Below are 27,879 nucleotides of genomic sequence, written 5' to 3' on the forward strand. Positions count from 1 at the left end.
TTTCTCTTGCTTTTGTCCACTTAGTTGCTATCTCCACAGGTGACTTCTATTATCATAGATTAATTTGCTTGTTCTTGAACTTTGTATAAATGTGACCATACAATGCATACCCTTGGATATAGTCTCTCTCGTTCAACATAACATTTTTGAGATTGATCCAGTTGTATGCATCAGTAATCCATTGCTTTTATTGATGAGTAATATTCCAATATAGGAATATACCACAAGTAATCCATTCTCCTAGTAATGACTATTATAAATAAAGCTGCCGAAAACATTGTTTTGTGTGTATTTTTGCAGTGCTGTGGATCAAATCTAGGGATTCACACATGCCATCTGAGCTACATTCCCAGTCCTGCTGTAAATTTTTTTGTTTTTGTTTTTGTTTTGTACTGGGAACTGAACCGAGGGCCTTCTCATTAAGTTACATCCTCAGCCCATTTTAAATTTTGAGTCAGGGTCTTGTTAAGTCACTAAGTTTTCCAGGCTGGCTTGAACTGGCAATCTTCTTGCCTCAGCTTCACAGTGTGCTGGGATTACTGGTGTGTGCCACCATGGCTAGTTAGTTGGGTTGTTCTAGATGCATGTCTTTGTCACATATATTTAGTATGAAATTTTTCTCTCGTTCTAAAGCTTATCTTTTAAAGAATTTTCTTGAAGTTGTCTTTGATGAGCAGACTTTTTCATTTTAATGGAAGTTCAGATTATTATTTTCTTTTATATTTCATGTTTTCTAGGTTCTAAGAAATCTTTGCCTGCCTCAGGGTCACAGAGGTGTTTTGTTTTTTTTTCATTCAGAAGAATTTTGTAGGTTTTGTTTTTGTATTCATCTTTTATCTGTCTCAAGTTAACATTTGTATATGGTTGAAAGTAGAAATTAATGTTTGTCCTATTCATTTATCAAGTTTCTCCCTGCCATTTGTTTGTAAGACTTTCTTTTCCCCATTTAATTGTTTTGGGACCACTGTTAAAAATTTAACTGAACTGGGTAAAAATGATATAAAATTGAGCTGTGTGTAAATCTATTTCATTTCTATTTTATGTTACATTGATCTGTTTGTCTATATTTAAGTACAAACTACACTGTATTGATTATTGTAGTTCTATAATCAGTTTTGAAATCAGATGATGCAACTTCATTCTTCAAGATTTTAAAAAACTGTTTTAGATCCTTTGCATTTTTGTTAATAATGCCAAAATCCCTAAGTGAAGAAGAAGAGGGTGGGGGATAATTGGCTGCTTTCAGATTTGATTCCTACTTCATTTTACTTGTAAATCAATTTTGCGGGGATAATTGACATCTTAACAATATTAAGTATTCTATCCCATAAATATGGTATAGTTTTCTTTTTAGGTCTTTAATTTCTCTCGGTAATATTTTGTATAGATCCCACACATATTTTGCTAAATTGACTCCTAAACACTTGATTTTTGATGCTATTAAAAATGGTAACTTTCTTAATTTCATTTTCAGTTGTTTGCGATGAATACAAACATTCCTTTCTTAACAACCAAGTTCCGTTCCCGAGACGAGGTCACTAAATGGATTGGTCACTAAATGAGGAATTGTGCATACTGTTGTATGTACATTACAATATTCAGAACAAAGAAATAGTCAAAGGAAACTCCAACTTGATGACTTTGCTTTTATTTGCATAACTCTTACATGCAGTACTATAATATATAACAGAACATAAAACTACAGTACTATACTGTATAGTACAAAGTACAATCAGCAAAAATTACAGTACTATATAAACAAGGTGTACAAAAAAACAACATTGAGGCTTTAAAAACAAGATGTACAGAATTGTACCAAAAAAAAAAAAAAACTGGTTGTTAAGTCCGAGCAGCTGGTAAATAGGTTGGTTGTTAAACAAGGAATATCTGTATATAGAAATAAAATTGACTTTTTTGTATTTTTCACCTTATATTCTGTGAGACTTTGCATCAGTAGTTTTAAAAATTCCTCAGCTGATTCCATCGGGTAGCCAAGTTTGAGTTCCTTCGTTCCATATTATAGGCTGTGTCAGCCTAGTTGCATATTAAAATTACCTGAGAGAGTTTTAAAAAATAGCTGGGCATGGGGCACATGCCAGTAGGTCCAACTACTCAGGAAACGGAGGCAAGAAGGAATCACTTGAGTTCAGGAATTCAAGACCAACCTAGCCCACATAGTGAGAACCTACCTATGTATTTTTAATTAAAAATTTAAAATGTCTATAACTGTATACCAACTCCAGTTTCTAACTTAAGTAGTTTGGCATAGAGTTTGGCATTAAAATTTGTTAAGTCTGCTCAGGTGAATTTAATGTGGTCTATGGCTGAGAACCACTAATTTATAGGCTTGAAAAGTTTCTTTCTAAATTTCACTCCCTCATATATATTTTTTATTAGTGTTTGTTTGTGATGCACAAGAAAAACGTTTGGGCCGGGAATTTAGCTCAGTGGTTCCGCTGCCTGCCTCGCAAGCACAAGGACCCAAGTTCAATCCCCGGTACCAAAAAAAAAACACAATAAAAACGTTCGTCATGGAGAATTGATCATATACAGATCACATCTTGATCCTTTTTTACTTTGATTCATTTTATCTATCTTCAAACTCCTGTTTGAAGACGTATTTTATAGTGTTTAATTATCTACATCTAAGGTGTACTACCTCAGCCTCTTTTGGATTTCATGTCTTTAGCTGCCCATCATAGTTGATTGTATCAGCAAGCTGATTTCTGTGGCAACCATTTTAAAGCTAAGCTGAATTAATTATGTTCCTTTCTCAGAATTTGAAGTGAAGAGAATGCAGCAATTAGCAAAGAAGTTAGAAACTAGGACCGTATATCAAGAGTTGCTATGATACAGAAGCAGGAGAAATAGTCATGATGGGACATTAGCAAACCTAATGTAAAATTTTGAATATGCGAAAAAAAGAAATCCATAAAAAAAGAATAGCCCAGTAGCTTTCTCTGACTCCTTTCAAGGAAGAAATAGTACTCCCTCATGGGTATTTTCAATATATTACTTTAGTACTTACCATATTGTATGTTAGTTTTTTTGTATCTCTCTTCCTAGTCAATGAGTTGTTCAAGTGAAGGACCAAGTTTCGTGTATGTTTTTAACATAGCATGTATATCATGGCTGCTCAGTAGACATTGAATCAAATTTAATTATATAGCTGTTAACACATATGACTTCTGAAAGTCAAATAATAAATAGCAGTAACGACTAATTTATTTTTCCCCTAGACTTTTGAATTTTAGCGTAAACCTTATTTCCCGTGGTATACATCATCCAGTCTCTACTGAAATTTTTCCTACTCTATCCAGAAATAAATACGGAACTGGAGCATTTAGCATTCAAGCTGGCAGTGCCTTGTTAGCTAAAGGTGGTATCTGCTTTATAGGAGACTTGTGTTCACACAAAAAAGATAAACTTGAACAACTTCAATCAGGTAAACAATATTTTTAAATTAATTGTTACCTGTTTAACCTAGTTTTATCAATGCCATGGAATTACTTAACAGTTAAGATAATAGTGCACATGCTTTAGGAGTTGAGAAATTATATTAAATGTCATTTCTCTAAGAAGAAAAGGGGCAAAGGGGAAGTGGAAGTGGGACAGGTAGGGGAAAGGAAATAAGGGAAAGGAGTTAATATGAGAAAATGAAAAAAAGCAAACAAAGTCTCTGTTAATAGGGAGGGATGGAAAGGTTGAAGGGAGGGCAGAAGAAGGGGGAAAATATAAGAAACAAGAGATTATGTAAAGGTGCACATTTCCAATGATGAATGTCATTATATTGTATACCTAAAATGTACCAATAAAAGGATATATTAAAAAAATGTCATTTCTCATTTCAGTTTCATAAGTAAAAACAAGAATTTAATGTGTAAATGCAGTGTTAACCTTTGCTTTGAGTTGTGCTAACACATGGCTTTACATTGAGCCAGATTTCTTTTTCTTCTTGTCTTATTGAATTAGCTAAAACTTTCAGTTCAGTGTTGAAAAGTGGTGATAAGAGGTTATATTCTTGCCTTGCTCCTGAAACTTACTGGGGAATCTTCAAGGTTCTCACCATTAAGTATCAGGTTAGCTGTGTGCTTTTTGTAGATATTTTGGAAACTTTTTTAAGGAAGTTTCCTGTTCCTAATTGCTGACAGTTTTTATCATGAATGAGTGTTGGATTTTGTCAAGTGCTTTTTTTGCAACTATTAATCTGATCATGTGATTTTTTCTCCTTTAAGATGTGATAGCTTATAGTGATTGACTTTAAGTGGGGAGCCATACTTGCATACATAATGGATAAATTCCATTTGGTTGTGGTATATGAATATTTTTATACATTGTTGGATTTGATGTATTATTTTGTTGAGGATTTTTACATCTACATTCAAGAGAAATACTGGTCTGTAATTTTATTTTCTTATAGTGTCTTTGTCTGGTTTTGGTATTAGGGTAATGGTGGTTAAGTCAGATTTATAACTAACAAGGATATGGACAGCTGTGAATTGGCCAAATACCAATCAGGGCTTTGCATCTCGGCATATCAGCATACATGTACAAGAATGCTTAGGGCACATAGTATATTGATTCACCTAACAGAAAGAGACTTATACTAATGTGGTCAGTTGATTTATTTTATTTTACTTTATTTTTTGGCAGTGCCAGGGATCTAATCCAGGGCCCTGAGCACACAAGACAAGTGCTCTGGTGCTGAGTTACATACCAAGCCCTGGTTAACTGACTTTTTACCATGCCACCAAAGAAAGATGATGGTGAAACATCTATGTACAGTGGTACCTCAGTTCGTGAACTTAATTCTTTCCATGATTCTGGTCACAAACCAAATTGGATGAGAACTGAATCAAATTCAATTATTAGGTTCAATGTTGATCTTATGGGGAAATTTGATTTGGTTCTCATCCAATTCAGTTTGGAAACAGAATTGTGGAAATAATTAAGCTCATGAACCAAGGTGCCATTGTATATGGAAAAAAATTAACCTCAGCTCAAACTCACTGTTATGGATAATAATGAATTTGAGATGGATCATAAAGCTAAATGTGAAAAACTAAAACTATAAAGCTTCTAGAAGAAAACATAAAATATCTGTATGACCAAAAAGTGGGAAATCTTTTTTTGGACAGGACTCAGCACTAAACATTAAAGAAAATAATTGATATTTTTGGCTTCCTCAAAACTAAAAAGTTACATACATTAAAAGTCCTCATTAAAAATATGAATAATGGCTAAAGACAAGATGACAGAACAGAGAGTGCCAGCAGCTTGGCTTCTCCAGGACAAAGTGTCTGGAGTCTGGAGGGCAGTGGCTTGGAGAGGAACCAAAGTGAGGGGGGGTACATGGGAACCACAAGGGAACTGACCAAGGAGAAGAAAATAGGATTAAGTGATACAAAAGAGGTGGCCCACACTGCAGAGGAGAAACCCCAGCACTGCCTACATCAGCTGCCAGCCAGGAGGTAAAGTTAAAGTAATAATGTCTCTGTTCATGGAGAACTGCATGAGGACCAGGAGAATCTTATGAAGTTGGAAACAGCAAGAAGAACACTGCTTCCTGAATGGCCCTCCAGAGTCAACAGTTGGTGAGTGAATGCAGTACAAGCGCCTGAGGACACAAGCATGTGGAGCAGGAGCTGGTGGGGACACCATTGTGGGGAAGGGTTGAATGTTTGAACCGCAGTCCCAGAAAAGCCCCTTGGCTGCTTCACACTGCCAAGTTCCCAGAGCAGATGAGGGAAGAACAGTGATGGGAGACTGCTGGCAGCTGGAGAGCAGACTGGGGGAATTCCCACTGGAGAGGCAGGGACTAGTGATCACAGACTTGGTTCCTGGAGTCAGATGCCAGTTTCAACCTGAGTTACACAGGATTGGAGGCTCACATTGGAGCCATATTCCCACTGCTTAAAGGGAGACCCAAAATAGGGCCTTATGGTATGTTATTTTTCAACTAACCCTGATAGATACCACTGTAATGGATTAGCCTATTACTGTTTTGGTTGAACTGATTGCATAGGAATAATCCTGACTCAGTGGATAATTTAGTACCAGTGAACTTGCCAGCTCAATCCACCATCACATTCAAGGAGAGGGACAGCAAGAGTTCCTAACCCAAGAACTCAGACTGGATTAAACTCCGCAAGAATGCCTGCAACCTGGCAGAAAGAAGTCCTGAGTCTGTGTTAACATCACTATAATGGTGGAGGGATCCGAAGAATAATTGGGGCATGAACACTCAGACTCTCTGGCAAAGAAGCTACTTGGGAATCATATATGCATTGTCTCACTGGAATATCTAATCTGTGTTCCCATAGGACATCTTATGGGGTTAAATTTTTGTACGTTTCTTGAGCTATTTAGCAATGTAGGGTTATATTATGTTCTTTTATGGTTTCATGTGTATATTAGGTTGTCACTATTATATATTTGTTCTCTCAATGGCTCTGATTTAGTAGGTATCTAGGTTCTCTCCCTCATCTCAGCTCTTTATCTAGTTTCTTCACTTCAAACTTCTGAGACAATATTATTGACATATATCTTTATTATTTTTCCAAACACATAAACTCCTCTTCCCAAGTTTCAAAATTCACCATACTTAGACCCCTCACATTGACTCTTATCTTCACTACTATAATTCCTCCCTCCTCCCCATCCTAAGCCATTGGCTCTTCCATATCTTACTTAGCTTATTGTCCTCCCTATCATCAAGTTCTGATAACCACATAGCTTTTCTCAATCACAAAGTGAACCCTCTTCTGTATTTTGCCATTGCCCTAAAAAAATATCCTTTGCAAACTTTCAATACTAAACCTTCAACTCAACTAAAAGTACGCCAATAAAATCAGACCCCCCATCAATCTTTTCTTCTAATCTACCACTAGGTTCCTTTTAAACCTCCCACTTAGTGCCTAACAGTACTCATCCAAATACCCCCCATTTTTTCCACCCCACATCCCCTACCTCACTGCAGAACAACCACAAATAAACAGTCATAATGTGTATATATAATAGACAAAAAGGGGAAGAGTAACTGCAAGAACTATCAGATAGAAGTGTTGTAAGATTGAATCTGTGAATGCTGTCATAAATAGAACCAATTCTTTCAGCATTATAAGGCCAGATTCAAAATCACTTAAAGTAAATAATAGGAGTAAATACTGGCACTGGACCTACAAAGCTGAAAATAATACACAAGGAAGCAGCATCCTACTAAAAAGCTTGATACAAACCACACACTCTCCTCAGTTTTCTAGTCCTCCCCCCAAAAAAATAAGGGAGGAGAAAAAAGAAGGGGCCACATATAATTAAAAATAGATAGGTAAGGGCCGGGGATTTAGCTCAGTGGTTTCGCTGCCTGCTGTGCAAGCGCAAGGGCCCGAGTTCGATCCCCGGTACCAAAAAAAAAAAAAAAAAGGTAGATAGATGGATAGAAAGAAAGAAGGAAAGAAAGAAAGAAAGGAAAGAAAGAAAGAAAGAAAAAGAAGCAGAATACTTTACACAGATACAAGTAGCATTCTTTACAAATTTAGATAAAACAATCCTAAAATTCATATGGAACCACCAGAGACCCAGAATAGCAAAAGCAATTTTGGACAACAAGAGCAAGGCAGGATGCATTATAATACCTCACTTCAAGCTGTACTACAAAGCAATAGTGATAAAAAATTACACGGTACTGGAATAAAAACAGACACGTGGAGCAAAGGACCAGAATTGAGAATACAGAAACCTCCTCAGACATATTTAACTATTTGATCTTTGCCAAAGGGTCCAAAAGCTCATGTTGAAGGAAAGATAGCCTATTCAACAAGTGGTGTTGGAAAAACTAGTTGTTTGCAGAAGAATGAAACTGGACCCTTATCTCTCGCCCTATACTAAATTTAAATCAAAATGGATCAAAATCTAAACATTAAAACAGAAACATTAAACTTTCTGGGAGATAAAATAGGTAAAACACTTGAAGACACAGGTATAGGAAAGGATTTTTCTAAACATATCTCAATTGCACAAGAAATAGCTGCAAAGAATCAACAAGGAATTATATCAGACTAAAAAGCTGTACAGCAAAAGAATCAATAAGTGAGTGAAAAGACAACCTACAAAATGGGAAACATTTTTTGCCAGCTACTCCTCAAACAGAAGGCTCAGGTTTAGAGTATACAAAGAACTGAAAAAAAGTTAAACTACCTAAAATTAAAGACCCAATCAAGAAATGGGCAAGAGAAATGAACAGATACTTTGCAGAGGAAGAAATACAAATAGTCAACAAATATATGAAAAAAATGTCCAACATCTCTGGCCATTAGAGAAATGCAAATTAAAGCAATGCTAAGATTCTATCTTGCTCCGAAAAGAATGGAAATCATTAGGAAATCAAACAATAACAAATATTGTCATGGCTGTGATTAAAAAGGAACCCTCATGCATTTTTGATGGGAATGCAAACTAGTACAACCATGGAAATCAGTAAGGAGATTTCTCAAAAAACTGAAATTAGAAATTCCATTTGATCCAGCTAGCCCCTTCCTAGCTGTCTTCCCCAAAGAGCTTAAGTCATCATACTATAGTGATACATGCATACCAATGTTTATAGTAGTGCAATTTGTAATAGCTAAATCTTGGATTTATTCTTTTAACCATTTTAAAATGTACAATTCAGTGGCACTAAGTGCATTCACAGTATTGATTTATTTTCACTACTGTCCATTACCATAACTGTTTCATCATCCCAAATAGAAACTCTATATCCATTAAACACTATCCCCCTAGTTTCCCCTCCTACTAGTCCCTGGTAACCCCTAGTGTTCTTTCTGTCTCTGAACTTGCCTATTAATAGGATTTCATTCGTTTTTATGGTTGAATAATATTATACCATAAATATCACTTTTAAAAATCCATTCTTCTGTTAAAAGGTCCAAAGGGGTAGGAGTAGTGGGAGGGGCAGGGGAAAGGAAAGAAGGGAAAGGAAAAATGCTGAGAAAGGGAAAAAATGGAAAGAAAGTCTTTGTAAGTAGAGAAGGTTGGAAGAGGAGAAGGGAGGGCTAGGAATGGGGAAAAAATGAGAACCAAGATGCATTATGTAAAGGTACAGTCTCCAATGAGAAATGTAATTGTGTTGTATACCTAAAATGTACCAATAAAAGAATTTAACCAAAAAAATATCCATTCTTCTGTTGATGGATACTTGGGATGTTACCACCTTTTGGTTTTTATGAATAATGCTGTTATACACCTTGATGTAAATATATTTGTTTGAGTCCTTACTTTCAACTCTTTTGAATATAACCTAGGAGTGGAATTGCTGGATCCTGTGGTACTTCAGTGTTTAACTTCTCTTTTGTGTGTCTGTGTGGTATTGGAGATTGAACTCAGGGCTCTGCACTGAGCTGTATCTACAGCACTTGATTTTTAATTTTGAGACAGGGTCTCATAAGTTTTTGAGTTGCCCAGGCTAGGCTCAAACTTGTAATCCTCTTCCCTCAGCCTCCCATAGTACTGGGATTATAGGCATTCACCATGGTGCCTAGCTTCAATATTCAACTTTTTGAGGACTTGTAAAACTTTTCCATAGAAATCACACTATGAGGGGTACAATTTCTCTCATATCACCCCGTTACATTTCATGACTAATAAAATATTTTTAAATAAAAAAGCTTTGTATATTAGTACTTTAACAGCAACACTGTTGCTGCTTTTAAAATAAGAGGCCCAAATTTTTGTTTTACAGTGGGCCCCACAACTATGTAATTTGTCCTGCCTACTGGGATGGTAAAAATTAAAAAGATTGACAACAAAAACTATTGTTGAGGATCTGGAATATCTGAATGTTCATATATTCTTGGTAGGAATATCAAATGGCACAGCCATTTTGAAAACTGCTGTGGAAGTTTCTATAAAGTTAAATATACATTTATTATATGACCTAAGAGAAAGATAAACATGGACACAAAAGACAGTTGTTATGAGTTTTAAAAGATTAACCTGAAAACTATTTGGAATGTAGAATCCTAGAAGTAGAGTTTAGTCCATAGATTGGATGGTTATAAAGGGTGAAGGAAGGACAGGAAAAGGAAAACAGCATTTTTCTATTTTGGTGTTTTTGTTTGTTTGTTTTGTTTTTTGTTTAAGTAGATGGATGGTATGCCACCAGTTGTGAATAATGAAAACAAAGCCATGGTGGAGAGGAGGATTAGATGATGGGTTTTGTTTTTAACATGTTGATTTTGAAATATATTAATCCCGGTCATTGTAGTTCATATTCTTGTCTTTTCCCCACACATTCTCAAATGGATGACCCACTTTCTATCATTTTTTTTCCATGTAAAAGGACATTAGTTAATTTCAGCCTCCCTTGTAAGCCTGTACTATATGATCAATCTCTTAGCATTCTGCTTATTCCACCCAGGTACCTAACCATAATTCTACCTATGTGCTTTGGACTGGTAGTTAGTTCTCATTAATCATGGGACATTAGGGCTGGGGATTTAGCTCAGTGGTTCCACCACCTGCCTCAGAAGCGCAAGGACCCGAGTTTGACCCCCGGTACCAAGAAAAAAAAGAACAAAACAATATACTGGGACATTATAAACATTCAGTTTTTTTTAATCTTGTTCTTTTTATGTCAGGTGGCCTCATTTAGCAGAATCTCTCAAAACAACTAAATTTAATTGTGTTTTCACTCTGAAATTTAAACAGTAAAATTTTATATAATATTTGTTATTAATTTGTAGACATATAGGCCAAAATGAATTTAAATAATAAATGGATAATATATTTTGACTTAGTTCTGGAGAGCAGAAGCATTACAGTGTACATCCCAGGAAAGAAGTTTGGGGATGATATAGATCAACAAATGACTTTTCCAGTTCAGTGCAGTTTTTGGTCTTTTGTTGATATGGATTCGTCTTCAAAGAGAAATGCACAGAAAACCAACACTCTAATTGGTCAGATGGTAAAGTACATATTTATGTTCTCATTAGAACAGTATTCAGGGAACTTAGTCACAAATTTTAATGTCTTTAATTTTTTTGTTATTAACCCGTTTCCGTATTAGGTACTACAACTAAATAATGACTCAGTTACTTAAATTTAATTGTGTGTGTGTGTGTGTGTGTGTGTGTTTGTGTGTGGTGCTAGGATCAGACCCAGGAACTCGAGCATAACAGTGCTCTACCACTGAAGTACATCCCTAAAGTTTTTAATGTTTTTAGTTATGCAAGTAAGATGTCTACTAAGTAGAAATTTCCATTTGAATTAGTAGTTGGAAGTCTTTAATAAGTAATGTGTAAAACAATATTCAATAAGAGCTTTTTTTAAAAAAAAGTTGCTGTCCACAAGTCCCCAGGCCATTGAAAAATTGCTTTAAATTTTAATTAATAATAAAACGTTGATGCCTCTCAACCTTTACTCATGCAGTATGGTTAATAAGTAATTAAATAAGTTATATATCATGATTAATTTGTAATTAATTTTTCCAAATTGTTCAAGGCTTATTATTTGCCTTTTACATTTTGGTTTGATGTAGGATTGCAGTTTGATTCCAGCTAACTTTGTGGAAGCATTTGGATTATTGATTAATTGCAATGAGTCATCTCCTTGCCACCCACTTCTTCCAACTGTGCAACATACCTTAAAGAAAGCCACTGATTCCAAAGGGCTACTTCATTTAGCTTCTAAACAGTTCACAACAGAAGACTTTGAAAAGGTAAAGATAGATAAAATGGTTACCCAGAATTCCCATGTTACTGTTTCTCAATTTAAAAAGAAATGTCTTTGAGCACCCACTTTTCTTAATTTAGGATTCTTTTATTCCAACCTCCTTCCAGATTTTAAACATTTAAGGACTCTGTATAGAAATTATTTGGGATTATAATTTAATAATTGTGTAAGAAAGTGGATATTAAAATGCTGAGTTTATTCTTTATACCACTGTGCAAATCACCAAAGCTTAAAGAATCTCAATGAAACAAAAATCAAAATAGAGTATTTTTATAGAAAATTATAGGTTGTATAAATATAAAATTGTTTAAATTTTATAAATGATTAAAAGGGATTTCCCTTATATTAATGCCACCTCTCTTAGTTACTTTTCTCATTGCTGAAACAAAATACTTGACAACCAAAGTTAAAGGAGGAAAGATTTATTTTGGCTCACAGTTTATAGAGGTTTCAGTCCATAGTCAGCTGCCTCCAAGGCAGGGTGGCATGGCAGAGGGGCACTGCATAGGAGAAACAGTTCATGGCAAAGCAGAGCAGCCAGAAGGAGCAAAGCAGCAAAGTGATAGCAGCAGCCCCCTTTCTGTCCCCTGTATTTTATCCAGGCCACTCACATCCAGGGTGGGGAGACCCTTAATCCCAGCATCACATACCCTAGATCCAGCCACCTCTAAAAAACCACACTTATGACTAAATGAGGTTTTGTAGGGACTTCTCAACACAAGCTACAACACCATCAGAGTTCTTACTTTTGGCAATACCTAGCATGACTCACTAACCCATAATGTTCTGACATTATGAAGACATGTGTGGCATGTTCAGAGAAACTGAGAGCAGAAAATATAAATTTAGCAGTCATTGTCATAGCTATTTAAGGCATGCTTTTATTTATAACTAAAACCCTTTAACTATTCAGAAATTTATCCATAATGAACAATCTTTGAAGGATACATTTAAATGTAGGGGATAATTTGAAGTGACAGTCCATAGCTATTGAAAAGTTTTTCTTCATACTTGCCTTCCTTGTAATCATACTGCAAGAGTAAAAGGTTGAGAGGTGAAGTGGAGTTAAAAGTGAATGGGAAGCATTGTTTATTCACACAGCTTAGAATAGAAAAACAATATTTATATTATAGTAAGTTTTGCTTTTCTTAGTAAATAAGAAGAATAGTTAATCTTTAGGATACTAAATATGGACAGAGTAATAACACACAGGCATTTCTGTCCATTTTTTTCCTGGAAAACAACAAAAAAACCCTATGGATTTACTGATCTGGTAATTATTGAGTACTTCATATATACATATATATTTCTGTCCTTTTATATTTACCTAAAAACAGAAAGTTTCTTCTTTAAATGGTTTATCACTTAATTGAGATAAAAACAAGATTATAAGGAAAAACATTACATGCTAAGATGAGTGGGGCTGACTATAATTATTTTAGGAATTCAGAAATGAAGATAATAATATATAATGCAAGAGTTGGGAAGACTTCATGGAAAAGGTGGGACTTTAGGGCCAGGGATTTAGCTCAGTGGTTCCGCCGCCTGCCTTGCAAGCACAAGGTTCCAAGTTCAATCCCCGGTACCAAAAAAAAACCCAACAAAAAACCACAAGATGGGACTTTATCTGGACCTTAAGAAAAGATTAAATTTAGATGCCAAGAAGTATAGGTACTCTAAGCAGAAATAACAGTAGGAGCAAAGAGATAAAAGTTGAAATGAATATATATGGAAAACTGAGAAGAACAGCTTGACAAGAACAAAAAATATATTGTGCATTCTTGGGAATTTGGCAATTTACAATCAGTAAGCCTCGATTTGTCAGACTGTAGAGAACAGTAGATATTACCAGGGAAGTGAAATGATAACAATGGTTCCTTGGAAGATAAGTTTTCTAAGCCAGACATATCAGCCTGAGCTCTCTGGAAAGTTGACTCAGTTGTCCAGAAGGCAGTTTAGCATGCTAATGTATACTTGGGACTGTTCTTCTATCAATATATGAGGAAGAAAGGAAGCAGGATTGGGCAGAGGGAAAAAGCAAGCTGGCAAGGCAGGCCCAGTGTTAGCCTCTGGGGCCCTACAAGGAGCTCTGAAAGTAAAAACACCCATCTGAGCAGTTCAGCTTTATGGGAGCTTCATAACACCTACTTCTGACTCCACCAGCCTTATGATATATGCTCTTCTGAGGCAAACCCTGAAGGGGCTGGCCGCTGGAAACCATTGCTGACAGAACTTCCAGTAGCTGAGGCAAAAAGTCCTTTCCTAAAGGGTGATATAGATCACATCATTGTGCCACCACAGGATAAAATTTAGGGCTTCTGCTATTAGTATTATTACACAGTTTGTAGGACTGGAGTGAATTATGAACTATAAGGAGAGCAATGACAGGATGCATCCAATCCAGAACATGCCCAACCCAGAATATGTCCATATACTTTTTAAAAAGATTATATTTAAAATATTAAACTGGATGTGTTGGCACACACCTGTAATCCTAGCACTGTGGGAGGCTGAGGCAGGAGAATCAAATATTTGAGTCCAGCCTGGGCAGTTTAGCAACTTAGTGAGACTCTGACTCAAATAAAAAATTAGCAATGTGGGAGGCTGAGGCAGGAGAATGGCAAGTTGGAGCCCAGCCTGGGCAATTTAGTGGCTTAGCAAGACCCAGCCTCAAAATAAAAAAATAAAAGGGCTTGAGATGTAGCTCAGTGAGAAGAATCCTGTGTTCAATCTCCAGTACAGGAAAAATATAGATAGATAGATAGATAGATACTATAGACCACCAAAAATGTATATACTCATACACAGAGTCTGCCAAAAACTGTATATATACACACTTCAGGAAAAGAGGAACTTGTATAAATATTTAATACTAAATTTATTGAGACAGCATGAGACTAATACAAGTTACCTTTGGCCTCTACAATTACAAGAGGTGCTCAAAGTGGTGGCCATTAGCTTCTAGAAATTTCTAAGTATGGCAGACTGCTGCTTGAGTAACCTTGGTCACTGAGATCACTGCATATGCATTTTCAGTTCCTTCTGTAAGGCAGGCAGTGTAGTGGGTTTTTCTGTGATATGTGACATCCCCTAGGGTCCCCCATATAAGGGTAATCGGTTGAAAAACATCATACTATTTTTCTTTTCCTGAAGTATGTATATATTTTTTGTTCTTTCTGTCTCTCTCAATATATAGGTAGATATAGATATTATAGTTAATTTTTCCTTTTGTACATATCTTATAGTTATATATATCTATATAGTTTTTATATATCTTATAGTTTATTTTTCCTATTTGTTCTGTGAATTTTAAAAACTACAAAACTAGGATAGTAAAAAAAAAATCTGGAAATAAAAGAAAGTTATGAGGAAATAAATTATCAAATAATTGAAGATAGGGCCGGGGACTTAGCTCAGTGGCAACGTGCCTGCCTTGCAAGCGCAAGGTCCTGAGTTCAATCCCCAGTACCATTAAAAAAAAAAAATTGAAGATATTCAAAAGAGAAATTAGCTCCTAGGGGAGGTGAGTCTTTCTGCCACTGGAGCAAATATATTTTCTCCCACTGGAGCAAAACTATATTATTCAAATATGTTGTATAGAACATTTCTGCACTGTGAAGGAGATTGTTCTAGGTAAACTTTAATATTCTTTGCAAATATAAGACTGTGATTTAAGGTGCTCACTGACTGCAAAAAGTCCTCATATTTACTCAATTTTTAACATATTCAGACTTTAACAAATAAGCACTAATATACTTTATCTCTTATATAGATTCTATAATAAAATTTAAATCTCTTAAAATTTTCACTTTTAATTTAGCTACTGATTTTTGCAAAGAATTTGAATGTAGAGTTCAGCTTGGAGGCAGAAAGAATGATTCATGGTTATTATCTAGCAAGTCGCAGAATCAGAACAGATTCTATGTATGGATCAAAACTGTCAGCATCTGCATTGAAATATTTGTAGGTATTCAATTCAACATGTTAAAGTCAAAATTGACTTCTAATTGATGTGTTTAATTACCTTGCTTATCTATTTCATTTGTTTCTCTGACTACTGGTTGGTTGGTTTATAACTTATTTAATTCCAAAGAATTTAAAATGGTTTAACAATTTCTTTTTTATGTTTTTACATCACTTGAGCCTCTAATAATTCTTTTCACTAAATTTTTTATTAGATCCCTTATATGAGATATGTCTGAGAAAAGTACAGAGGTTTCAAATACAAATGATTGCTTTCTAAAATGTGTCTGTTTATATTCCGAGTATTTTGTACTTGGACTTAGAAAAAATTCTTAAGTATATTGTTTCTTGTACTTAAGTACTTCAATACATTCACCTAGTACTGTTCAAGTTAAAAAACTAATTTTTATTATAAAAACAAAGTATGGACATTATACAAGTATACAAGTCTAAAATGATGAGTAAAGTATCCTGCTAATCTTACCTATTCCTGCTTCACTCCCTATAGATAATAACTATTAAGTTTTTATGTATCTTTCTAGAAATTACCTACTAAAATGCTAATGTATATATAATTTAAACATATATTTTTTTGAATGTCATTTTAAAATTAATGTTAAACATATATAGAATTTTTTCTTATATATTGATGTTCTTTTTTGCTCAATTGGAAACAAGCATGTACAGAAAGAATCACTTCATTCTATTTTAATAGCTGCATTAGTTTTACTATGTTGTGATGAGTAATATTGTGACATATCTTGACCATAATCCATGCAGTTCCCTATTGACAGACCATTACTTCACTTGATATAATTTTAAATATCTCAAACAAATCATGAAGCAGAACCAGGCATACAAGAATCCATTAAATAAATAATACAGTTATTACTGTAATATAAAATAAGAAAGATGAAGGACTGGCAGGAAGTATCAAGTACAGGTCTGTAAGAGATAGATATGTTTAGTTAATTTCACCAGCTATATATTTATCTTCATAGAGTTGAAAAAAACTTCAAAAGATAAGGCAAGGTAGAAGTCAATTTGATAAACAGAATTATATAATACTTTCCTTTTTTTTGCAGTAGTTTAAAAAATATTTAGATCAAATTATACTGCTTTAAAGTTTTAAAAGATTTATTTACTCATGGCGTATTTTTTGTGTATAGTAAAAAATATTTGTGTTTAAACTCATATAGTCTCAGTTTGCCTATACTGAGCTAAAAATAAGGCAGTGTTCATTTAATTTATTAACATGTATTAATGGAACATACTGATAGGGTTCAGTGTGATGTTTCCATACATACATTTAGCTGATCAAATTAAATCTTCTCCCCCACCTTCCCAATCTCTAGTAATCAGTATCCTACATTCCAGTTGACGTTGTTTAGCTTCCAGAAATGACAAGGAACATGCAGGATTTATCTTTCTGTGTCTGGCTTCAGCACCTGTAATCCCAGCTATTCAGAAAGTTCAAGCCCAGCCTGAACAATTTAGTAAGACCATGTCTCAAAAAATAAAAAGGAGTAGGGATGTTGCTCAGTGGTAGAGTGCTCCTAGTTTTAATTCCCAGAAGAAAGAAAGAGGCAGGGATAAAAGGAGGGGGAAGGGAGGGGAGGGAGAGGGGGAGAGGAAGGAAAGGAAGGAAGGAAGGAAGGAAGGAAGGAAGGAAGGAAAGAAGGAAGGAAGGAGAGAGGGAGGGAGGGAGGAGGAAAGGTGAAAGGGGAAGGGAGAGGAGGGAAGGAGAGGGAAGGGAATAGAAAGGAAGAAAGAAGAAAGAAATGGAAGGAGTGAAGGGGGGGATGATTGTCTCATGAAGCAGTGAATCCTAGAGGAGGAGGTTCAAAAGAGATTGGATAAACCAGGCGTGGTGGTGCATGCCTGTAATCCCAGAAGTAATCCCAGCACTCAGGAGGCTGAGGCAGGAGGATTGCTGTGAGTTTGAGGCCAGCCCGTGCTACCTAGTGAGTCCAAGGCCAGGCTGGACTACATAGCGATACCCTGGGTGAGGGGGGGGATGACTGGATAACGAGTAGCCCGGGAAGTGTAGAGGAAATTCACTCTTCTGGTAACTTAAAGCCCCAAGCAAAATCCCTTCCAACACTGAAATTACAAGTTTCTATGAAGACTTCAGATAGGTAAAGAACTGGGTGAAAACATCAAGGATTTGTCTACAAGAGATATTTAGTTAGGTTTATTTTCTCAACTATGTATCTGAACAGAAGTAGGGGTGGAGATGGAAGGCTGTGGAATGATAAATGGAAGCCAGGGTAGAAACCAACTTTTTGATAAGTCAGGATACTTGCTTGTTCTGTAACATTCTATTTAAGTTGGTAGGAAAAAAGACGACTTAAGAACAAGGCCGGGGATTTAGCTCAGTGGTTTTGCTGCCTGCTGTGCAAGTGCAGGGACCCGAGTTCAATCCCCGGTACCAAAAAAAATAATAAGAAGAAAATAAAATTTTTTCTAAAGTTAGAATATGCTGATCTTAATGTGTGGTTAATGTTCATGCATGTCTTAGTCTGTTTCTACCAAAATACATGTATTTTTATAACATCAATATATTTTTATAATATGAATTTTAGAGTTTCCTTATCTGAAGCCCATGCACGACTAAACTTAAGGAATAAAGTGCTCAAAGAAGATGTACTAATTGCAGCCTTGTTATCTGAAACATCTCTCACGTTGAAATATGGTAATAAATTTTAATGATCCTTACAAATAATTTTAAATATTCTTTGTTATATGTTTTAAATATTAAAGAATTATAAATTAACAAGATTTGTTTGAATTTGAACATTTACTATGGTTTACAGCAGTATCATCATCTAATATTGTTTCTTATTATGCATGGCATGTTTCTATACTTGTTTGCTTAAAGAATTTTAGGGGGAAAGTACTTAATACAACACATTAAATTATTTTAATGTACATTCATTATTGAAATAACAGTATAATTGTCAAGCAATCCTCCATAGTGGAGTTAGGCACATAGGCAAAATTACCACTTTTCTGAATTGCTAGATTTAATTGACTACAGTGCTTAATCATTTAAAATGAATGATACTTACTATGCTTTTGCTAATAAAAATACAAAAGATCTCTAAGGTAAGGGTAAGGAGAGTTAAGTCTTATAAAGTTTTCATTAAATTAGATATCATCCTTCAAACCATTTTAACACTGGCTTTTCGGCCTGTGTTTAGTGCTTACATGTGTTTAAATTGCATTTATACCGTGTTGTCACAAATGTCCATTAGGCCCTTACAGTTTTAACTATAATTGTCTAGATCAAGCATTCTTAATCTATGATAAATAGATGTTTGGAGTCCTATGGGCTTGTGAATCTCTACATTATGCACAATTTGTATATGTGTGCCTTTTCCTAGAGAGATAGGTTGTAGGTTTTATGAAATACATCTTAAGTGACTGATAACTGCCAGAAAAGATTGTCATCATGAATTAGTTTCATTTAACAAACAATAAAAACACTGGTTTCCATCCAATACAAAGATAATAGGAAAGATATATAAATATTTTAATTTGCTTTATCTTTACATTCTTCTTATTTAATTAAGTTGAAGACACATTGTTTTACCATGAAGAAAAAAATGTTGCCTATTTTACTATGACATACCATCAATTGTTAAGAGACATCTGGGTTTCTGTAATATGTGTCTTTGAGTTGACAAACTATGATTTTATAATTTTAAGGACTCCTGTTAGACTATAAGAGAATATTTTTACTTGCTATTTTTTAAGACTTCCTTGAAGCATTTAAGGAGGCATTTGAGGGAAATAAAACTATATGATTTTCCAGCTTGAGTTACTTTTCTTTACAAAATGAATTCTACTTAGGTATATTGATTTTTAAGTCTGAAGTAAAACAATATTAAGAGCTCCTAAATGCACTTGGAACATAAAAGAAAATGATGCCTTGAGAAGTAGAGAAATTTTATATAAAGCTACACCTGCATTTCCTAATGACTGTATGATCTTAGGTATTAAAAGTAATTTACCCTCTTTTTACATTACTTGCATACCATATATTAAAATATACATTAAAAGAAATAATTATAATTTAAGGACTGATGTACTGAGTATTATGTGCTCTCTTGTAATTATCACTATTTGAATTAAATATTCATGATAATTTTATTCAGTGAATGAGTCAACAAATGTTTTTTGAAGGACAACTAGGTGCTAGGCCTCTGATATAATACAGTGGTGGAAAAACAGACAGTCTCTACCTGGGTACACAGCCTAGTGAGAAAACAGATATTAAAAAGTAAAAACACTAATGTATAATACAATTTGAGAGAGATACTGTACTGTGAAGAAAACAAACAGGTTATTATAAGGAAGAATAATAAAAGGACTTACTTTGAATTTTTAGGGAGAATTCTCTAAGGAAGTGTTATTTATTTAACCTGAGGAATAAAAATCCAGATAGAGGGAAATTAGTTATGTAGGTGCTTTTAAGAAAATGGAAGGGTAGGCTGGGGATTTAGCTCAGTGGTTTTGGTGCCTGCCTCGAAAGCACAAGGTCCCGAGTTCGATTCCCAATACCAAAAAAAAAAAGAAAAAAGAAAATGGAAGGGTGGCTAAAACATAATAAACAAAACAGAGTGATACAAGTTAAGTTTGGAGAGAAAAAGAGGGCCAGATCCTGCAGAGCCTCACAGACCATGGTAGAAAATCGGGATTCTTTTCCAAATACAATGGAAAGCCACTGAAAGGCTTTAAGCAGAGAACTAATATGATCAATTATATTTGTGAACCATCACTGTCGTAGTGGAGTGGTGGCGAACTTGTGGCACGCATGCCTCAGCAGGCTGTTTGTACCACTGAAAGCTCTAAAAGGTTTGTCATCACTGTCTTAGTGGATATGGAGAATGAATTGGATGAGGTGGTGAGGCAGACAACTTAGGAAATTGCTGTCATAGTCCAAGGCAGTTAATAATGGGAGCTTTGACTAGGTAGAGGTAGTAGACATGAAAATTAGGGATACATGTTAGATGCAAAAACCAATAGGTTTTGTTCATGTACTAAATTAGGAGTTAGGGCAGGGTTGAGGGGAAAGACAGGGAGGAATTAAGGAAACCTCTCAGGTTGATCCTTTGAGCAACCAGGTGAATCATGGTGCCATTTTCCAAGACTGGGAAGGAAGGCAGAAAGAGGTTTGGGGGAAAAAATCAAATTATACATATGATGATACACTAGCGATATCAACAGATAAAAGAATGTGGACTTACTAGAAATAGAATTTAGCAATAATTAGCATAGAGATGGTATTCAAAGCTGAGAAGTAGAAGAAATTATCTAGAGATTAGAGAGAATTCCAACTGACCTTGGAAGACTTCAGTGTTTAGAAATGGGAGTTGAGGAGGAGAAATTGACAAAGGAGACTGAGAAGCAGGAGCTAAAGTGTAGAAGGAAAATACAGTGTGGTATTACAGAAGCTAAGAAAGAGGGTTTCCCAAGGGAGCAGATTGGTAGGGTATATTACATGCTACTGAGTTTAAGATTACATTTAGTAGTCTAGAATTTATAGGAGGCTATTATCATACATAAGCAATTCTGAGATGTTGACTGTGAAGATTAGGAGAGAAATGGAGAATTTAGCTGGAGAAGATGTAGTCGAATAAAGGATATGTACTGTTTTTTTAATACATAAGGTATTAAAATCATATGATGTATAAATAGCAAATGATTTTACAGAAAGCAAGCAACACCTGACATGGTAGTATCTTCCTGCAGTCTGAGATCAGCATGGACATCATAGCAAGAAAAAAAAAAAGGTGGGGTAGGGGGACCAAGGAGGTAAGTCCTGAAAAATATGAGCAGGGATCAGATCCAGAACACATTGCTGTGACTGGTCACTTGATTTTATTGGAGGGAAGACAGTAGATAAAGAACTAGGCAGATATGTAGATTTGCTCTTATACTTCACTAAAGTTCTCATTTCAGGTTTTTAAGAAGTCGGATTTAAATAATAAATACTCTATTGAGGGGCCAGAGATGTATCTCAGTGGCACCATGCCTGCCTGGCAAGCACAAGGTCCTGAGTTCAATTCCTGGTGCAGGGGGAAAAAAGCCCCCCCAAACTCCATTGAATAGGTCAGAACTTGATTTTAAAATCTTTACTAGAAGCCAGGCATGGTGCCACTTGCCTATAATCCCAGCACTCAGGAGGCTGAAATACAAGGTGATACCGTGTTTCAAAAACACATGCAAAACAAAACAAAACTTAAAAAAAAAAAAACCTTCACTGGAGTATTTTGGTTGAAAATATGATTTAATATTTAGTATGTTAAGGAATATTTCCCATTTACACTGTACTTCTTTATTTTAGGAGCCACTGCATTTGGTGTTGCTCCAAATGCAGTATTTCCATTTGAACTGTATAATGAAGAGTATTTAGAACAAAGGGATCTCTATCTGACTCAGTGCCAACAACAGCTTCAACAGTTTATTGCCACCTATGGACCTGGAATTGCTCTTTTTTCTAGTGATGAATAAGCAACGTAAGGAAAAGTTTTCACTCCTACTTAAGCAATGGGGAAAAGTACATTTGAATGGTTTTCAAGTAATACTTCAGATAATACCATGTACAAGATTACATTAGAGTACCATTTAAAAACTATAACCGATGGTCCTTTAAAAATAAATTGCTGGGCTGGGGATGTAGCTCAGTGGTTCCACCGCCTGCCTCGAAAGCACAAGGTCCCAAGTTCGATCTAAGGTAAAAAAAAAAAAAATTGCTAATGCCTGGCAAGCATGAGGTCCTGAGTTCGATCCCCGGTATTGTCTAAACCTCTAAAACCAGCAGCAGAATTTAAAAATTTAGAACGATACGAACAGTTTAAAATGAAGTGGGCAAGGGGCCAGGGACATAATTCAGTGGCGCCGCACCTGCGTGGCAAGCACAAGGTCCTGAGTTCAATCACCAGTATTGGGGGGAAAAAAATGAAGTGGCCAAAGAGAATCCTATTTTTATTTTTTTTTGGTACCAGGGAATCGAACTCGGGTCCTTGGTGCTTGTGCAGCAGGCTGCGAAACCACTGAGCTAAATCCCTGGCCAGAGAATCCTATTTTTAAAAATTTCGGGCTGGCTGGGTGGTGACACATGCCCATAATCCCACCTACTCTGGAGGCTAAGGCAGAAGAATGAGAATGGAGGCTAGCCTGGGAGAACTTAGTGAGATCATCTCAAAAATGAAAATTAAAAATTATAAAACGGGCTGGGGATTTGGTACCAAGGAGGGAAAAAAAAAAATTGAAATTTCTGGTTTGCCCAGTATATCAGAGATGAAGAGATAAAAAGAGAATGTTGCAATGTTGAAAATGGTAACATATGTAGTTCATTCTACTTGTCACAAGATGGCAATAATACTTTTAATTTTCCTACAAATTAAAACCATTTTTCTTCAAACTTGTGAAGTTGCCAAACTGATAATTTATATGACCTAAAATTTCAAATTTAAAGCCCATATGGAATATGGAAAAACCTTTGAATTTTCATGTCAAGTTAAATGGAAAAAAATGGAGTCAATGAATCAGCGATTTATAAATTGGCCTTCTTCCTAAAAGGTTTTAAAAGTTCCAAAAGACAATTTGCCAACCAATTATTATTTGAGATGGGGGGGTCTCACGTTGCCCAGGCTGGCCTTGAACTTTTGGGAAACAAGTGATCCTCCTGTCTCAGCCTCCCAAGTAGCTGAGACTACAGGTATATACCATTGCATCTGACCTCCACTTTTTGGGTTTGTTTTTAAAAAACTGGGGACATCAAAACATACCAATTTCATAAAACCTTTTTTGGGGGTGGTACTGGGAATTTAACCCAGAGCCTTCACACCGATCTACATTCTTGTCTTTTTTTGAAATAGGATGAAGGCAAAACAGTATTATTTTAAAAGCATATGAAAACTAGGATCTATAGTAGAGCCCAGGCTGGCCTTGAACTCATGGCAGTCCTTCTGCCTCAGCCTCTCAAGTGCTGGGATTACGGGTGTGTGCCACCATGCCCAGCTATCCTCAATTTCATAATATTGAAGTTCCAAACACTGGGAGGAAAAGAACTATGGTTTTTAAATGTTGCCTTTAATGGGAAGTGATTAGGACACAGCTTTACAATTACAGTTTAACTGAGCCTGCTATATGCAAACTATGATCATAACAAAAGTATTTTATCTATAAAATATGGAGTCAATATGGCAAACAATTTTGCTAAATATAAGCCTTCACTTGGGTAAGATTCAGTTTTAAAGTTCTTGTAAATTTTTAGTCCTAGACAGACAGGTGGCCTGCCCAGTCACTATCTTCCTTAATACAGCATATTGTTATTACTTGTTATAGAGCATTACTTTTTGTGTTCACAAAAATAAAAGTAAATCTGTAGCTCATAGAAAGGTGAAATCTTTACCTTTAAGGGGCAACTAAAAGCACTTAAAGAGATTAGGAAATTTCCATCAGCCATTTTTTAAGTTCAGTAGCAGGGAGTGCAATTATTAGGGCAAGAAATTCCCTAAAAGCTTAAAAAGGCACTAGAAATGACTCCCCAGCTGTCCATTTCAATAAGAATCACCACCTACAAATGAGCTAGTTTTTGACAACAGTATGCTTAAAGTAGGTTGAAAATAGGTCTGACTAAAAATTAGGAACACAGATGCTTTCAAGAGGATGTATTTTAAAGAAAAGAATTTATTATTCAGCAATTACAATTAGTCTTTTTCTACATAATTTGTGAATTTTTCAACATCAAATATTTGTATCATTTGCTTCTGTTCATGTTTTCTTGACCAATTCTTCATTGTTCCTTCTAACATGTTGCATTCTATACCTCCAAAAAAAGAAAAAACAAATCAGCAGTGAAAATCAGTAACTTCGATACAAGTGCTCCTTCAAAAATTAATGCTGGGGCTGGGAATTTAGTTCAGTGGTTTGGGTGCCTGCCTTGCAAACACAAGATCCCGAGTTCGATCCCCAGTACCAAAAAAAAAAAAAAAAATTAATGCTGAGAAAAGAAAACCATAACCCAGAAATGCAAAGGCAATTTCAAAAGGAATTGGTTCCAGCCCTATGGAGTTTATCAGATAGTTCTGAACCATTAGCAGATGTGGTTGGTTGAGAAGTCATAATCACTTACATGAGGCAGTGATGTATTTTTAACTGCCACCAGAGGACTTATGCATTCATTTGCAGCTACCTATAGGCTGAAGAGAAATATTTCACTCATTTCAATAAAAAATTGCTTTATATTCAGTAATTGACATCATCATTAAAAGACTACTGGCATCTCAGTCTTAACATGATTTCTTCAAAGAAACCCTCTGCTGGGTAAACGGCAAAAATTTAAGTCATCATTGTGCCAGCTATAGCTTATCTATGTTAATATATTACAGATTTTGGCTACTGCCCTTTATTGAGAAGGGAGGGAGGAGGCAGACTATGTACATAGTACCTTGTTACATGCAATTGTAGTAATAATTTTCTTCAGTCATCTTCTATGACAAGTTTTTGAAAAACATTCGTTCACAACCTTCATATATCTTCAAAATGCACAGAATTTGTTGTACCTAGAAATTAAATATTTTAATTCTTCAATTTATTTGGCATCTATAAGTGGGTGTAGTCCAGTATGAATTTCATTAGGAACCATAGACACAATCACAGTTTGCAACCTTTCAACTCTTTAATTCCATGAGTTTCTATCTAAGCTGGAAATGTGAGTCATTATTAAGAGTAGGAAAAATGGTGGAAACATTTTATCATATCCTTCCCTGAGGCAGTATTGATTTTAAGACACAATGGTTCTATGAACGCCAAGCCATGTCTTTTTCTGTCTCAGTTTGACAGGGATGAACTATTAGCCATGTTAAAGGTTAGGAGTATAAAAACCATGCAGACTTTCACCAAAAAGATTAAGTGGCAGATCTAGCAGCTTTAGAGAAAGGATACTTCATGTTAGCAAGTTGACTTAAAACACTAAGTACTACAAAGGAGATGGCCAGGGTCACAAATCATGTCCTAGAGTATCCCAGGAGGATAAATCACTGAACCAGACAGCTACTGCAAATGATTTATGAACACATATAAAGCTGAGCCTTGCACAACAATTTATCACTTTCATGCCTTGAAATACTGAAGTTATTTCACAATCAATAATAGGAATACAGAACACAAAATACTGGAAGTGAATAACTCCAATCTGAATAAAACTCAGTTTAAGTTCACAAGAGGTAAACAATATATACATTTAAAACTTAAGAAAATGAATGTTTAGAGATGTATATGTATGGACACACAATTCCAGATAATACCTCTGAATGGGGTAGGAGAATGAGACACAGAACAGACATTATAGTATTGTTAATATAGCAGATATAAATTAGTGGGCCTTTTCGCATTTACTATGTTTCAGGATGTTCGTGCACTGCCAATATTTTTTTTATAAAACTTATTTCCACGGGTACTGAGGATTTAACCAGGCCCTTAGTTCTGTGCTACTTTTCCAGCTCACATTTTTTTTGAGACTGGGTCTCAGTTCCCCAAGAAGAGCTTGAATTTGAATCCTTCCGCCTCCCAGAGTACTGGGATTACAGGCTCGCAAAAAACATTTAGTTTTAAACATGATTTGTTTTTAAACAGGTAACATTTTCTCCGCCTCCCAGCTGTTGTGTATTTTCTTTTCTGCAGAGTACTAGGGAAACCCCCAGCGGTTTCTTCTATCCAGAAATACACATTTCCATATAAGTGCAAGCACCCGGGAGTTTACTAATACGTGAATTAAGGGCCTTCTATACTTGCACTAAAAACATGACAGCTCCAAGAATAACAACGATTTCTATCGTTTAGACCGACACTGTCAGTAAACTGTACTTAAACCCCTGACGAGGTAGCGTCTCAACACCTAAGGGATAACGAACGCCCCCTTTGTAAAATCCTCCCCTAAGGTAAAATGAAACCGCTAACTTGGAGCCACCTAGGTCACAATTTTGCTGGGTAACCAAGAGGACCGCCCTCGCGGGCGGAATGGGAAGAACACGCCTCTAAACACAACGCCTATTACTAACTTCTGAGCGGTAGACAGTCGAAACCAGTGTTTACTGAGGAGGAATCAGGACTCGCAGGTGGTTTACAAAATGAGGCAAGAAAAACTAGTGGGCCGGTCCACGGGAGCTGCCAGGGCAATGATCCGAGGCCGCCGCAATGAACAGGCCGCGTCTAGCACTCAAAAGGCTAAGGAACTCAGCACGGAGGAAAAGAACTAAAGCCGTGAGAACTCTCACCTCGAAGAGCCTGGGGACCGAGCCGCAGGCGCTGCCACCGCCCTGAAGGCATAGCCAATGTCGGCCCAAACGCCATCCACCTTCGGAGACTGCGCGGAAAAGGAAGCGCGGTGGCAGGGGTCTACGCCTTGGCGCCCCGATCGGGCCACGCCCCTTCCGGCCACTGGCCACGCCCCTCCCGGTGTATGGGCAGGGAGCTGACTACCCACAGGATGGTGTGGCCGTTTGCCCTCCTGGGTTCCCTCGCCTGCAGTGGGGGTGCTGAACGTCTGTAGAAGCGTTAAAGCCCATGAATATCATCTAGAGCTAGTACGTTGAATATGCAAATGATGAAGCTACTGGTTTGTTGTAATGCTCTATAAAAGGAAAGTACTTTTGTTTGCTTCGATTTTTACACATTCACTTATTTCAGTGTTTAGTGGTAGTGGACAAAGCCATTTAAAATAAGGGTTCTGAGATCGGCCCCTTTATGCACGCTAAAGAATCTTTCCAAAGAACCTGTTATCTTCTCTTTGTAGCTACTACCTTAACTTTTTATTGATAATAAAGTTTTTAAAAAGTATTCATAAAGCAATTGCCTACTTTGTTTATGAACATGTTATAATTATTGATTTCCATGTTTTATTACTCTTAATCATTTCTCTCAATCATTATTGAGTCCTGGCTCCAAAGTGCTAGGCTTGGTGCAAGAAAAGGTTCATTAACTTGTTGCCTGAAAGAGAACACATGAAAGCACAAAATTGAACCATTGAATCAGTAAAATATGAAGCTGAACAAGTGGATACAAAAATCGAGTATAGTATATAAGTTTTCCTCAAAGCAACATATAGTATAAAAATCTAAACCTAGCAAGACAAGTTGTTCTTATACTTTTCTCTACCTAAGTTTTTCCTGAGTG

General features: G+C 35.9%; 1 protein-coding gene and 1 non-coding gene across 8 annotated transcripts in view; one reads left to right on the plus strand and one right to left on the minus strand.

Annotated features, from left to right (window-relative positions):
* Mcmdc2 (minichromosome maintenance domain containing 2) overlaps positions 1-27,543 on the plus strand; it is a 51,223-nt gene extending 23,680 nt beyond the window's left edge. For 6 of the 7 annotated variants that reach the window (XM_004842094.3, XM_021256062.2, XM_021256063.2 and 3 more), the window contains 6 exons: positions 3,240-3,445; positions 10,794-10,960; positions 11,534-11,713; positions 15,548-15,690; positions 18,276-18,385; positions 22,043-27,543. In XM_004842094.3, the coding sequence (XP_004842151.1) occupies positions 3,240-3,445; positions 10,794-10,960; positions 11,534-11,713; positions 15,548-15,690; positions 18,276-18,385; positions 22,043-22,209 (973 nt within the window). In that variant the 3' untranslated portion in view covers positions 22,210-27,543. The remainder of the gene's footprint in view (positions 1-3,239; positions 3,446-10,793; positions 10,961-11,533; positions 11,714-15,547; positions 15,691-18,275; positions 18,386-22,042) is intronic. The other variant, XR_015442717.1, reaches the window with a different exon arrangement.
* On the minus strand, positions 24,981-25,065 carry LOC147824138 (small nucleolar RNA SNORD87). Its single transcript, XR_015442788.1, has one exon. It is a non-coding gene; the product is annotated as a small nucleolar RNA SNORD87 (small nucleolar RNA).
* Positions 27,544-27,879: the final 336 nt, after the last annotated feature.

The sequence above is a fragment of the Heterocephalus glaber genome, unplaced genomic scaffold, assembly GCF_053883595.1.
Source record: "Heterocephalus glaber isolate CG9 unplaced genomic scaffold, H.glaber_assembly_v1.0 deba00001553, whole genome shotgun sequence".
NCBI classification, from domain to species: Eukaryota; Metazoa; Chordata; class Mammalia; order Rodentia; family Bathyergidae; genus Heterocephalus; species Heterocephalus glaber.